Source organism: Leguminivora glycinivorella, chromosome 4 (assembly GCF_023078275.1).
Source record: "Leguminivora glycinivorella isolate SPB_JAAS2020 chromosome 4, LegGlyc_1.1, whole genome shotgun sequence".
Classification (NCBI taxonomy): Eukaryota; Metazoa; Arthropoda; class Insecta; order Lepidoptera; family Tortricidae; genus Leguminivora; species Leguminivora glycinivorella.
In genome coordinates this window covers 20,400,454-20,415,957 of record NC_062974.1, presented here as the reverse complement: position 1 = coordinate 20,415,957, position 15,504 = coordinate 20,400,454, and the positions used below count along the sequence as shown (strand labels likewise).

The 15,504-nt window shown below is 36.6% G+C and overlaps 1 protein-coding gene across 1 annotated transcript in view; it reads right to left on the bottom strand.

Moving 5' to 3' along the window:
* Positions 1-15,029, bottom strand: part of LOC125225242 (putative phosphoenolpyruvate synthase) — a 54,953-nt gene extending 39,924 nt beyond the window's left edge. The window contains exons 1-4 of the mRNA XM_048128849.1: positions 14,806-15,029; positions 14,195-14,455; positions 7,031-7,199; positions 4,888-4,998 (exon numbers count right to left, since the gene is read on the bottom strand). Coding sequence (XP_047984806.1) covers positions 4,888-4,998; positions 7,031-7,199; positions 14,195-14,455; positions 14,806-14,917 — 653 coding nt within the window. The 5' untranslated portion in view covers positions 14,918-15,029. The remainder of the gene's footprint in view (positions 1-4,887; positions 4,999-7,030; positions 7,200-14,194; positions 14,456-14,805) is intronic.
* Between the last annotated feature and the right edge of the window lie 475 nt (positions 15,030-15,504).

The following is a 15,504-nucleotide window of genomic DNA, read 5'->3' as shown; positions in this document are numbered from 1 at the left end:
CAAATACTACCAAATCCGCAAAGGAAAGATGGAACAACTATGAACCCAATTTTAAGACCTCTTACTAATCCTGTTTGTGCAAAAAAAAATTTTTTTTGAAAAAACTTGAAATTGAAAACATTTTCGATGGCACTTATGGCCTCTTCAGTCGCGCGGCGGCGCTCTCAGAGGACGGACCTGTGTCAGTTTTCTCCGCGTGGTCACGTGTCATTGAAACGATGGGGAACAAAGCTTTGAGGAGGCAGAAAAAATAATTGCGCGCTAGAAAACAAATAAATAAAGAAAATTCTAATCAAAGACTGTGAAAAGGGAGGAAAATGATAATTTATATATACTCGTAAGTATTTCATTTTCATATGATGTTATCAAGTGACATTTACGATATCTAAACATCATAGATTTTAGAAACCCCTAGATGACGCGTCTGTGACGTCATTACAGCACAATTTTTCCATTTGGAAAATATATGACTGATGTCCAGCTAGTGATCAAACTTACGTATAATTTTCATATAAATATTGAGTTGTTCGAAAGAAAAGGCGGCGGTAGGTACAGTACTGATTGAAGATCAGGTAGGGTAGGTATTTCTGTCTTTCAAAATTTGGTATAAGGTTAATTAGATCGTGCTACCCTCCGTCTATATTTTTTCTGTATCTATGCCAAACATGTGGCCAGACTGACATAAATTTTGTTGGACAACTGTCGCCATTTTTCCACAATAGTTAAAAGATTTCAGTATTTTAACTTCTCAATAAATTTTGATGAAAGTTCATAATCATACATTGATAAAGCTGGACAATTTTTATTTTTATTTTTATTTAGTGGGTATGATTACGGTACTTTATATTTACAGATAATTGTCTAATTTGCAAGATCACATGAATCCTTCAACAAGCTGTCTGACTCCTTTGACAACAGTTGGTACTTGATATGAATATACTTGAGAAATCAAGGTAGGCATAGAATGGTATTGATACTTTATCTTGTGCTGGGTTGTATTTTATTTGGAGGTACGGTAGTGGCGGTAGTGCCCCCGCCAACACGAGTCAAGCGAAGATAAAAGCTGTTTTCTTGAAGCATTTTGTCGTTCTTCTGAATCCTCGAATTTTGGGTCTGGTTTAAACGATAAATATAATTGTCAGGATATGATATCAATAGCAACTTTATTAAATAAATAAAGTTTCAATTGCATAGTTTTCATACTCTAGATTTTATTCATATATTAAAATATAAATATCATAGATTTCATCAGTGACTGGATGTGATTTCATCATGTTTGAATGATGATCAAATTGATGATTAAAATACACAAGTAACCGGCTATTAGTAGGTTCATATAAAACAAGAATAAAATTCGAAACTTTGGCATGTATAAAGCTTAAAAGCTTTCAATATGAAAATGAAAAAGCGTTATTTATTCACGACTGACAAATTTAATGTGTATTTTTAAACAACAGTGACATGAAATAATAATCTTTTTACATAAAGTCTATGGTCAAAGAAGCTGACGGTTACTGTGTTCTGTTAACAATATGTTTATAAGAAAAAACTTCTACATGAAGTAGAAAACTCGCCGAGATGTGAATCTTTCCCCTGCTGCCTTCAGTTTTTCATATATTCATTTTCAGTTTTTTTATTTATTTTTGAAAACCGTTAGGCCGCTTTCACATTATCCGATCCGATATTGGATGTCGGACCGACATCCTACATCCGATAAACGCTTCCGATAGTGTCGGATGTCGGTCCGATAAAACGCATTGTTCCAAATCAATGAAGTATGATTTGGTATCAAAAAATATTTAAAAAATGGTTTATATTTAATAATTATAAGCACTATATCCTAAATATTATATTGTAAAATTAAGATAACGAGCATAAAAAATACTCAGAGTGTCAGGCAAAATAATTTTACATTCAACTATATCTACTAAAAGATGAAAAAACTAGTATCCGCAATTCGGACCGATGCATTACAACCTTTTTTTTTTTCAATGGGAATTTTCAACTAATTTGAATTTCGATCATTAGCAGCTGTTTAATAGACGCCATTTTTGTCACGCACACACGTACTACAAACGTATATATAGGTACATTATATACGCACACAAACAAATTATCGGCCGACAACTGGCGGGGGGTCCGGCATGCCAAAAAATGTCGGAAGCGTCCTGCCGATATCGCCAGTTCCATGGTGCCTCGGACAAAAACTAGGAGGAGAGTGACATCGGCATTAAATCCGCAATTTTTGCGTTTTATATCGATTTTTAGTAATAATGATCTATTAAATACATAAATAAAGACCTGAAAGCGCATAAATCTTACATTTTACATCCTTCCTACATCCGATATCGGATCGGATAATGTGAAAACGGCCTTACTTATACAAATGATGAAAAAGATAATAAAGGCAGTGATCGTTTACCATCAGGCGATACAGCTGCTCATTTGCCTCCTATTTCATGAAAAAACTAAGAAAGCCCAGTTAAAATACGGCAATCATTATACTGCGATCCGTCTGTGCCATGCTGCCGCGCGAATTTGAGTTCCCGCGTGCGACAAGCGGACAGAGCCGCGCGGGCGGGGCTGCCCGGACGCCGCGCACCTCACCCCCTTGGATTGGTTAGTTTGACAGATCATCTCGCCTTAAAGCAGAATGGATTTACCCAAGTTTGAAACTAAGCGACACAAATATTGTTTACTTTACTAATGTTTTGGCAAAATAATGACAAGCGATTACCTAGTTTATATACGGATGTTTATACGTAAATCGCTTTGTTAACACACCGCGCGATTATGTTTATTTACAGAGCAATAAATAAGGTCACCAGGTTAGTGCGTTTTCACATTATCCGATCCGATATCGGATATCGGACCGATATCCCATACATTACAGGCGCCATCTTGGATTTTTTCTATTGAAATCCTTCCGACATCCGATATCGGATCGGATGTGAAAACGGTCTTACGATAATGATTTTGGTACTACCTACTCTTTTTATTTTAAATCTATGCCCACACTACACAATATCTCGATGAATGATTATTAAACATGTACATGTACCATCTTATGTAAACTGTGTAAACATACAATTGATACAATTTACGGCAAATAAATGAAATGAATTAAATGACTTCTTCTACTACTACCCACTTCGCGTTAAGAAGCCTTAGCTACGGCATTTTCCGTCTTCTAGTGTGAGTCCGTTTACCCGCATATGGAGCATTCCATGAAATAGTCTACCGTTGTATGTATATATGTATCTATACTAATATTATAAATGAGAAAGTGTGTGTGTCTGTTTTTTTTGTCCGTCTTTCACGGCAAACTGGAGCGACTAATTGACATGATTTTTTAAGTGGAGCTAGTTGAAGGGATGGAGATTGGAGAGTGACATAGGCTACTTTTTGTCTCTTTCTAACGCGAGAGAAGCCGCGGGCAAAAGCTACTTAGTAATCACCTAGTACCTAATCCATAACTATTCGTTCATGTAGAAAAAGCGACATCGTTTTTATACATAAGGTCAACGCGTTCAGTTCAGGCAGGCAATTATGGTCGCGCGTTAAATGATAAAACATCTGGCCGTCCCTATCACACTTAATAATAGTGCGATAGGGACGGCCTCGTCTATCGCGCGACCATGCTACCAGATCATCATTTGTTTAATGATAATACGTTCAGTATTAATCTAATCAAATAGGTACCTATCCTATCAAAGAGGATCGAGTATTATAGAGAGTTACTGTCGAAGTAAAATGTGTAATCACAGTGCATAGACTACCATCGTTTTTTCTTAGACTTCATCCGTCTATACGGAGTTATATATGTCTTTGATCCTATGTACATACATATATGTCGGAATTAATATAGATGTTGAAAACACAATTGCCCAGTGGAGAGAAAAACATGCACATTTTACGATACCTAATTCTATTTTTATTACGGAACTACACACGGATATTATATTCTTGATAAACCAAAATATGTAATCTAGACAAATTAGATTGATTGAATCAATAACGTGTAATCGTGTAATAAACGAAACACCTGGGTTTCATTCTTCTGACAATTATATTTAAGGTAAAGATTGCCCCGAACCGTTTTATAACTTCATGTACCTAATGGTAAACCGGATTACACCGGATACCAGAGTTCTAATTAACTACGTTTTGAAGTATTAAACATGTAAAATCGAGTAACTCACGTAAAATTGTCGAAGGTCGCTCGACATGTTTCGCTCCGTAACGAGGAGCATTTTCATTGAGCACGCGTGATGCCGTTGGTATCCCGACGCAGACTGCGGGCCGCAGCTCGCTGCGACCGTTGGCTCGGTGCAGAGGAAAATGCTCCTCGTTACGGAGCGAAACATGTCGAGCGACCTTCGACAATTTTACGTGAGTTACCCGATTTTACATGTTTAATATGTCAGTGTCTCACGGTAGTTTTATTATTAAAATTACGTTTTGAAGACCTAATTAATTTTTATCTCATTAGATTTTTTTAAGTGAGCACTTGCTTCGGATCAGTAGGTTGTAGGTACTCAAAATTATAAATATGTCTACAAAATTATGCACCTATCAGTATAGTCAATTATTCATAATCATAACATTTGACGTAAACATTCTAGCATTCTACATTAGATATTATAATTGTTTCTTATGAAGCCAAATCTATTGGCAGTCGATCAAAAGTAGTCCTCAGTTACCTACTGATGCACATTGGACATATTAGATAAACGTTACGTCGCGTTATCAATCTAAGCTGATACCTCTGATTGTAGTCAAGTCCAGTCACTGTTCAATAAATCACTAGGTTAATTTAACAAAATCTGGTAGATAGAAATATGTTTATAAGATCAGAAGTAGATAGAAATATGTATGTATACTCACAAAATATTGGGCCAGTTCCCATCCCGCCACGGCTCAAGCGCGAGAGCCTCGGCCGCTAGCTCGTTGCTCCAGTCTTCGGGGTACCGCACCGGATTCGACGCCGCTATCCATCTGTCACAAAACAGAAAAAATATTGCTCACCGTGCAATTGCGACAAGAGGCAAATTATCAGAAAGTCGCTTGATGGTAAGCGAACACTACCACCCATGGATACCCGATACACCACAAGGGTTTGAGGTGCGTGTTGCCGGCCTTTAACATGGGTGTACGCTCTTTTCTTGAAGGTTGTATCGGTCCGGAAATACCTCAGGCGACTGTTACGGAATGTTAAAGACGAAATTTGTTTTCATCTTACGACTTGCAATACTCGCACTGCAAATGTGCAATTGTAAGCACGCGAAACGAGAGTTTTAGATAAATCGATCTCCCGAGGGAGTTTTGTAATTTCTAGTATTAAATTTTTATTACATATTTTATTTATTTTTATTTATTTATTTAAGAAAGAAACAAACGGTCTTTTACAAAAATATTAGTACATAGTATTTCTAAAATCTAAACCTGGAGTTTCATTTATGTTTTAAATATAATGCAGTGCAAAACAGTGAGCAACACATTTTACCTTATAAATTTACACTAAGATAACAATAACTTTAGTGATGCTTATCCAATTCATTTACTTGTCTAAAATAAATGTGCTTTAAAGGAAATCAGTAGCATAAAGGAATATCATATAAGTCAATTATTTTTTATAACATTATCTGAAAGCACGTTTAAGGGAGACAACATTACAATTGAATATATCAATTTCTTGAAGTTTTACATTATCATTAAATAGTCTACACGCGCGTCTTATAAAAACATTTCGTGCGTAACAGGTGCGGCTTTTTGATATTGAGAACAAAACTTTTTTCTACATTGGCGCTGACGAGTTCGAGGGATTTTAATTTGAATTTGATGGAGCAGTGAGGGAACGTCTATTAAGCTATGTAAGACTTTAAATAACATGACAGAGTCTGCACAATCGCGGCGGCTACTGAGCGTTTGGAGCTTATGATAATTAAGTGAGTCTTGGTAGCTAGTGTAAGTATGACCAGTTCGAAAATCAAGAGCTTTGATAAACTTTTTTTGTATGCGTTCTATCCTTTCAATGTGAACGGCGTGGTAAGGTTTCCAGACAGAAGAGGCAAACTCAAGATGGCTGCGAACAAAACTGTTATATAGAATTTTATAGGTGAGATTATTTTTAAAAAGTTTTCCTACGCGCAGTATAAAACCGAGTTGTTTATATGCCTTTTTTATAATAAACTCCAAATGAGGCCTGAACGATAGCTCGGAGTCCATAACAACACCCAGATCACGTATTTGTGTCACTCTATTCAGAGGATGGTTCAGTAAAGTAAAGTTGTAGTCGATATTGTGTTTTTTCTTTGAGTAATTGATAATAAAGCATTTTTTTAGGTTCAATGATAATTTGTTATCATTACAAAATCTTTCAAAATTAACTAGGTCTTCTTGTAACATGCGACAATCTTCAACAGAATGGATAACTTTATAAATTTTAGTGTCATCTGCATAGAGTGACACACTCGAGTGCATTTTGTATAATTATTATAAGTATGATGAAAATGTTGTAACTCGGGAGTTAAGAATATTACATACAAACATAGAATATTTAAATCGCTCCAGCATGCGGTCGCGGTTTTACTCTTGCTAACAATATTTAACTTTTGCCGCACGTTGCAGAATGTACCATTTCCAAGCACTTGTATCTTGAGCCTCTAGTGTGCCATGTGCCATCGGCCTCTTAAGCTACTGCTGTACCTAGGTGATCTGTAATATTACTTACAGGGCATTGAACTTAGCGCGATGAGTAGTGTTGTCTCTAACTTTCGTGACGAGGTCGTTGAAGATGATCCTCATACGAATATATTTCTCTAAGGGCCAGTTGCACCAACCACATTTGACAGACACATCATCGTCACGCAGCAGACGTCTATGGTACTTCCCATACAATAAAATTTAACGAACGCTTCAACGGTGACAGATGGTTTGATGCAACCGGACCTAACACTTGAATCTTCAGGCCTCCAGTGTGCCACGTCATGCCAATCTACTGCAGTACCTATTAGGTGATATCACTTACAGGGCATTGAACTTAGCGTGATGAGTAGTGTTGTCTCCAACTTTAGTGACGAGGCCGTTGAAGATGATCCTCATACGAAAATGTTTCTCCAGTACTTGTATCTTGAGGCCTCCTGCGTGCCATGTTCCCTCGGCGGCCTCCCAGACTCCTACTGCCGTGTCTGGGTGTTCTGTAAAAAATAGTCGATTATTTACATTTTATCTGACCCCGATCCTCCGATATAACAAATTTGTAGTCGAAGAAATTGATTTTGAACCCCTTTTATACGAAATACCCACGAAACAAGTCGGATATTGAATTCTTTAACTATATAAAACTATTTCTTAGCACTCGTATAGTGACCAGTTCCGGTCTGCCGTAGGATTACTTCGTTGTCGTGAATGACAAAAAACGTGTACCGTACCTAATAACCATAACCCGTTATTAGCTATGACTTTTGTACAGCTTTATTATTATCGAGAAATAGTAGTTCTCCAGCAGGTAGCAAAACTCAGCGTTTAAAGACCTTTCAATCAATCAATCAAAATATTCTTTATTCAAATAGGCTTACAATAAGCACTTTTAAATTGTCAACAGTGTACAATATTCATCTTATTCTAAATATCAGAGCAATTTATTGGTGCAATAAACAATATTGTTTTAAAACTACATTGATTTAATAAAATAAAATGATATCAATCTAAATTGTATAAAAAAATACTAGTATAAAAACTTCTAGAATAAATTCTAAATATTATTAAATTAAAACGGGACTTAATTGCGTAAAACTTACGTTTTATATTTAACCCGACGTTTGAGTTTTACGCGATTAAGTCCCGTTTTAATTTAATAATATGAGTGAAGATCGTGTTAGTTTAAATCAATATATAAATTCTAAATGTCAAAAAAATTGTATAAAAATACATTGAATTATCAATATCATCATTAATAAGCTATTTATAATCAATGGTTTTCAGCAATACTTGTATCCCACGGTGTTTCATCATTCATGTAGTCTTGTGTGCTATAGTAGGCTTTAGAGATCAGTATACGCTTTACATAATGTTTAAATCGATTAAAAGACAGTTCAGTGATGGCGTTAGGAAGTTTGTTATAAAATCTTACACAATTACCCATGAATGATTTTTTTAATTTTATGGAGCCGAGTGAAGGGCACTGCAAGCTTATTATGCTTATTTCTAGTGTTTATATTATGTACATCACAGTTTTTCTTAAATTTACAAATGTTTTAATAGTGGATACAATATAATAGTGGATAAATCTAATCAATGAATGTCGCAACTTCCCTGGTTAAGTACTAAACCTTGACTGCAATTGACCTCGGCACGTTACCGAAAACAATGTTGTGGGTAGGTGTACCCGACGGACACTTTCGACTGTGCCGATATTGCTGTCCAAAACGTTATTTTTCGCATGGCTAGCTGCAATTTTATTTGGCAACAATGGCAACTGATTGGTCCCATGCATCGACATTGAAGTTTCCCACTAAAGTATAAAGAGGAGTCTTTATTTTATTTATCCGCTCTCGATACCAACGATACTCGATACTACTCAATACAAATAGAATCTGTTTAGTACTTAAATCTTGTACCTAATCCAGTTGATAGACAACTCAATATGGTCAACGAACGTGATGTCACGTACGATACGACTTAAGATACCTAGGCTAGGTAAATGCGCAGTTTAGTCTGTAGGGTACGAAGCTATAATTATAATCATTACATCTAGATGTAAGTACAGTACAGTACCTATGAGGTAACTAAGTAGGCAGTGGCGTAGCGAGGGGGGGGGCCGGGGGGGCCATGGCCCCGGGCGGCACATGACAGGGGGCGGCAAAATCGGCAATTAAAAATTATAACATACATAGAGACAGAGTCGCACCATAAGTGTTCCTTTATACCTTTTTGTTACAGAACCTAATAAATAAAATTGTTAATTATGAGACCAACATTTTTCAAATCGCGCTGAGAAACGCGCCAATTCTCTGTTTTGTGCTGGCGCCGAATGCACCACGGCGGCTGCGAGGGACGCGGGGCGGGGCGCGAGCGGCCGCAGGCTGCCGAGCAGCCGCCGAGCTTCCACGAACTATAGGCGAATGTTCGAAAAACTATGGCGAAAGAGCTTAAGCGGCACCTTATCGTCATACTGTTAAGCCTTACTTTGTAATGAATGGAGTTTTACATTTTTGTACTTACGACAGATGAATACTTGAGTTGAGCAAACAAAATTCGTCATTTTGTTCCGAAGTTTCGATTTTAAAAACTGCAATTACTTCTTAGTGGTAAGTTTAATTATAATAGGAAAATATTACATTTGATTTGTGGATTGATATTCAATTCACTTATTGTCCAATTGGGTAAGTGTCTATTTTAAGTATTTTTGAATTTGAATTGAATGTTGAATAGTTTTGTTCCAAGTTTGAAATATTTCTCGTATGTTATGTGCGTAAGTAAACAATAATACTTTAGCTTTGTGCTAAGGCCACCGAGTAATATTAGACGGTCAACCAAATTTTAGCACTAAAAAAACCGGCCAAGTGCGAGTCGGACTCGCCCACCGAGGGTTCCGTACAAACTTTCAAAAGTTGAATCATCAAATGTTATTCATATAACTCTACAAACTTGACTAAATCCCTCAAGACTCAATTCCCACATAAGTAATATTTGAATATACAATTTTATTGTTAGACAACGTCCAAAGAAAATCACAACTCGACTTCAATAGTTTACGACATGTAAGGACGCTCCTGAAGCGACCTCATTATATCAGGATAAATGCGATGTAGGAAATGAGCGTTCAACGTACAGCGATATCTTTCGGCAAATTAAGTACTTAACACGTTCGCTGCGGCAAGCCAAAACCTTAACCCAAAATCAAGTGCGTTACGAGGCCCAAACCGCCCCGTAATAGTTTACATCGTAGTGCGTTACGGGTATAAAAGTGCCCCGTACGCTGAAGTCTGTTAAAAGTGCTGTAAGTTCCTGAAATATTGGATTTTCAAATATTTTTTTCGGCTAACTGTAAGAGTATGAAATTTCCTACGTCTCATTATCCCCGCACGTGGATACGATAAAAACTCACAAAATTATATAGAAAAGAAAATACGGGGTTATTTTATCCCCGTATCGCACTAAAATTGAAAAAATACGGGGCTTAATACACCCCGTAACGCATGTAATGTATTAAGGTCGATAAATTAGTAGTGATGGGAATAAAAAAATCGATGTATGTGCTATATTAATAAAAACATTACACATCAAAAATATGATATTTCGCACGCTTGTATTTTTGTGAAAGTAGTTAATATAATTACTTAAACAAAGATAAATAAAATAAGATAAACCATCACCGTTTTTACGTATTAAAAACATAAATATTTAATTACCTGCCTGCAATTAGATGTCAATTTGTGGTGATTTAGACGTTTACTGTGTGGGATAACCTTTATTTTTGGAATATAGTAGTTCTAACGTGTGGTTCGAGCGCTTCATTTTTAATTTGCCGATAACAAGTATTTCAGTAAGCACTGCACTAGCGATACTGTGCCCACAACCCCGTACGGGCCAGCAAATTCTTTTACGGGGTTCACGGAGACCCGTATCGCACTAGAAGGTAATTTTTGTCCCTGGTCGGTACGGGGTTCCTGAGACCCCGTATATAATTAATATATCAATAAATAATACTTTTGTCCAAATGTATATTTGTCATTTTCGTAGTTGTAAAAATGACCAAAATACAGCTTACGCACCAGCGGAGTGTACACGATTTTTCTCACCCGCACTGAGTGATGACAGCGTACGGGGTTCAAAAACCCCCGTAACGCAGTGAACGTGTTACTAATGTGTGCGAGCTAGTATGGAGGATGATTTTTATGGGATAATTGTTTATTGTGTGAACCGATTTTAACCATTTTTCCTCTCTTTGAAAGCAAAAAATTTCATTTTTATTCTGTAAAAAATACAGGTACAATAAACACCCGCAAGAGTGTTCAAATTGAAAATGTAAATCTGAAAGGATTTTTTATAAAGTAAAAAAAAGTTAATTATTTTTCAAAAACATTTTTTTTTTTTCACAACAAAAAAAATATGAAAAAAAATAGTTTTGATATGTATAATTTGAGTTTTTTCTAACGATACCCCACTTGCCCGAGTAAATTTGAAATTTATAGTTTTCCCCCCTTTTATTTTGGCCATTTTCTGTAATTAATAACTATTAATACATTTAAAAAAATATACTTTCAATTTGTAGAGATTAACGATGTTCATACTTGTAAGTAAGTATTGCATATTTCAAAGCGATAGCATAATTAGTTCTATTGTACTATTATATATTCTGTGGTTCTAGTGTGACAGACAGACGGACAGAGTCGCACCATATAAGGGCCTTTTATTTGTACCTTTTTGGTAAGGAACCCTAGAAAGGCGCGAAATTTAAATTTTCTATGAGAATTTAACCTTCGCCCCTATATTTTCAATATTTTTTTGAAGTGTTAGAATATGGTTCGTCGATGATTCCGCCAACGCCAAGGTTTAGGAAGGCACGCGTTTCAAGAAATTAACTAGCCGCTGAGCCTTCTATTTTTAAATTTGCCGTTTTTTTAGTACCAAGATTTGGTTGACCGTCTTCTTTAGTAGGAACAAAAGACAAAAGCTATTGGTTTGGATTACCTCAAAAAGGAAAACCGGCCAATAGCGTGTCGGGTCACGCTCAGTGTAGGGTTCCGTAGTTTTCCGTATTTTTCTCAAAAACTACTGAACCTATCAAGTTCAAAACAATTTTCCTAGAAAGTCCTTATAAAGTTCTACTTTCGTGATTTTTTTCATATTTTTTAAACATATGGTTCAAAAGTTAGAGGTCCCCCCTAGAAAGTCCTTATAAAGTTCTACTTTTGTGATTTTTTTCATATTTTTTAAACATATGGTTCAAAAGTTAGAGGGACGCACTTTTTTTTTCTTTAGAAGCGATTATTTCCGAAAATATTAATATTATCAAAAAACGATCTTAGTAAACCCTTATTATTTTTTAAATACCTATCCAACAATATATCACACGTTGGGGTTGGAATGAAAAAAAATATCAGCCCCCAATTTACATGTAGGGGGGGGTACCCTAATAAAACATTTTTTTCCATTTTTTATTTTTGCACTTTGTTGGCGTGATTGATATACATATTGGTACCAAATTTCAGCTTTCTAGTGCTAACGGATACTAAGATTATCCGCGGACGGACGGACGGACAGACGGACATGGCGAAACTACATATAAGGGTTCCTAGTTGACTACGGAACCCTAAAAACGGATCCCTATAGGATCACTCGTGCGTCTATCTGTCCGTCTGTCACAGCCAATTTTCTCCAAAACTACTGAACCGATTAACTTGAAATTTGGCACACATATGATGTCCTGTGACCCAAAGACGGACAAGCAATTTAAATTAAGAAAATTTAATTGTAGGGGTCACTTTTGGTTGGTAAAAATGAAAATTAAAAATTAAAGTTTTTTAAACTCTATTGTGTTACATATCAAATGAAAGAGCTTTTTATAAGTATTTTAAAAATATTTTCTCAAATAATTATAAGTCAAGTAATTTAAGAAAATAGGTAAAAAATTCACAGAAAAAATACACGAAATAAGCCTTCAATCTATGGATTACACAGGAAAGCCTATTATAAATCTACAGTCAAGCGTAAGTCGGATTAAAAGAAAGAAAACTCAAATTTCACTCTCTGCCGCTGAAAGGAGTTACCAAATCTCTTGAAATCTACCTAAATTAATTTCTGTTTCATTTTTTTTAGAAATTGTTCAGAATATCGATTATTCTCAAAAATGATTTAAGTGCCTTCAAAAAACGAGGCGCTTAAGCCCTTCTTGTGGTGTACGGAGCCCTTACAACGGTAGCACAACTCGCACTTATAATGACCAAATAATCTAGATATGTTGATCATAAGAGGGGCGGCATATCGGCAAAATTGGTGATCGGCCCCGGGCGGCAATCACAGACGCTACGCGGCTGTAAGTAGGTAGTTAACAGGAAAAAGAATAAACTAAACCAATGAAAGGGATGGTAAATGTTGACCCATGAGATACCTAATTCGTTTTCAATGACGTGACGTGATATATTTTACCGATGACCTACCTATTTAGACTTTTTTTTTAATTAGTATCTAAGAGGTAGGAGTAGGGAATATGTTTTTCTTCTCTTGTTTCTACTATTTAGGTACCTATAGGGACCTCTTTATAGCATCACTGTTTTTTTATTTTTTCCGTGACTTATGTATTAGGTGAAATATCTTTATCTTTAGAAGTAAAGTAAAAGAAGAACATCTAAATAGTCATAGACAAATTCAAATACCTAATGGGTTTGACTAATTCACCAAATTGTCCAGAATGTGATTGTATAGATGTTGAACATGTGCTAATGGAATGTGTCCGCAACGAGACCGAGCGACGCGGGTTGACTAGTTTAATTTCAAGGAATGTAGGTAGTTGTAACAGCGTTTTGGCGTCGCCGCTGTGCGATGACACCAGGGCACTGTGCAAACTTTATTTAAAAATATAGTTATTATTTAGCATAAGGTAGATTTAAACGGGGGTGACATAATCACTGCGTGATAAAACCCCTTTCAAATTAAATAAAGATTTAAAAAAAAAAAGTCATAAATCAATTTTCTGCTTGAATATCAGGTACCCAGGAGCTTTACCTTGCCAGGCGATTATGAGCCATTTTTTTTTAGTTTTTCGTAAACAACTCGTAAATGGTAGCCTATAGCAAAACTTGATCTAGTGCATAAGTAATATACCTACATTAAATTTCTCATAAGGGTTATATAACGGGGATCGGAGAGGCCCCGTGAGCTTATGTTAGTTTACCAAAACTTACAGGGCTTCTCCAGCAAAGAGTTAGAGGTGGTTCTTTTCTTAGAATCACAAGAATCAATATATGTAAGAAGTGCCGCTCTAATAAGCAGTATCAATATTTACCCACTCGATAATTAACAAGGAATCTGAGAAAACAAACGATAAATATTGTTACGTAACAAGAACGATTGTTTTGATTGTAGTACATAGATGTCCAGTTTATAGAAGTCAAGGTTATAGTTATAGATATGGAAGCGCATTAATTTATCCGTGACACAGTACTCGTAGATATCAAGGTCGACTTACGTAGTAATTTGTAAGCGCTCCCATCCGCTAGCTTCACGTGGAGAGTGATTTCTGCTAACGGTTTTTTTCCTGACAGCTTGCGCATGCCGAGTAGTACGGTGGGTCCCTGTGGCGAGGACGCCCTGATGCTGATGCTGTCCAGGCCTTCGGGCGAGATGGTGGGGAGTGGCGCGTCTTCTGTGAGAGATGCAGCCGACCTTCGGGACTTCCATCTTCTGACAGCCCACCACGCGCCGATCAGTTTTAGGGGATAATTCCATCCTGTGTACCACAAGGGATAAAATTGCTTAAAATAGATACTATAATGTTCAATAGCTAGTAGATATACTTAAGTAAGCAAAAAAGCAACTGTACCTATTCGAAATAAAATTTGGTAAGTATGGTCAAGATTCTATAGATTACTTATTCAACTTCCTTTATTTTTTGTACAATATTCAGATAATTAGTGCACGATTCTTATGTTCTTATGGCAAATTAGGGTGTAAACAACGCGTAAATATCCAACTACCCTTAACAATTATCGCAACTACCTACATCAATAGAAAATCAGATATCTAGATTTTTCTGAAAAATAAGCATTAAGCTCATAACTTTATAGACTACAAACTGACCTGGTGATCTGTAGGGTCCTTTTCTCGCGGGTGCTTTCCTAAACAATAACAAATAAATGACCAACCTCGTCGTCGTTAAACCCATTGATAATAAAAGATCAAAGAAATACATGTTCACTAATTTCTCGCTTAATATTTTAAATATCTAACCCGCTATACAATCATAGATTTAATCGCGTGATAAGCTGTCGAGTATCGGGAGCGCGTTTTTGTGGACGACCGTGCAGCCGGCCGCAGCGATCGGATTGAAATGTTGGCGCCGGACGATCGACGAGCCGCAACAAACAGTATTGGGCTGAGGTTGACGGATTAACGGTCGCGTTGTGTAGGGAGACTCTAAATTGTAAACCCATTGTAAACCTTATGACTTTGTAACAAGACTTGCCGTGAGAACACTGGACAGCGAACGTCTTAATAATTGTAGGTAAACAAAGTTTCGATTTGCATATTTATTACAATTATCTTTGGGTAATTCTCCTATGTGTGAAGTTGAAAAAGAAAAAGTCCGTCGTCTTTGGCAGCTGAGTACGATCTCATGTGTTATGCGGTGAGCATCTAACGCCGTGTCTTGCGTGGGCGACGGTCGCGCGATCGTCGCGCGACCGTCGCCGTCGCGTCTCATACTTCCATATCGATAAGGTTTGATTTCGTATGCGTCGCATCGCCGTCGCGCGACCATCGCAAGCCACGGCGTAAAAC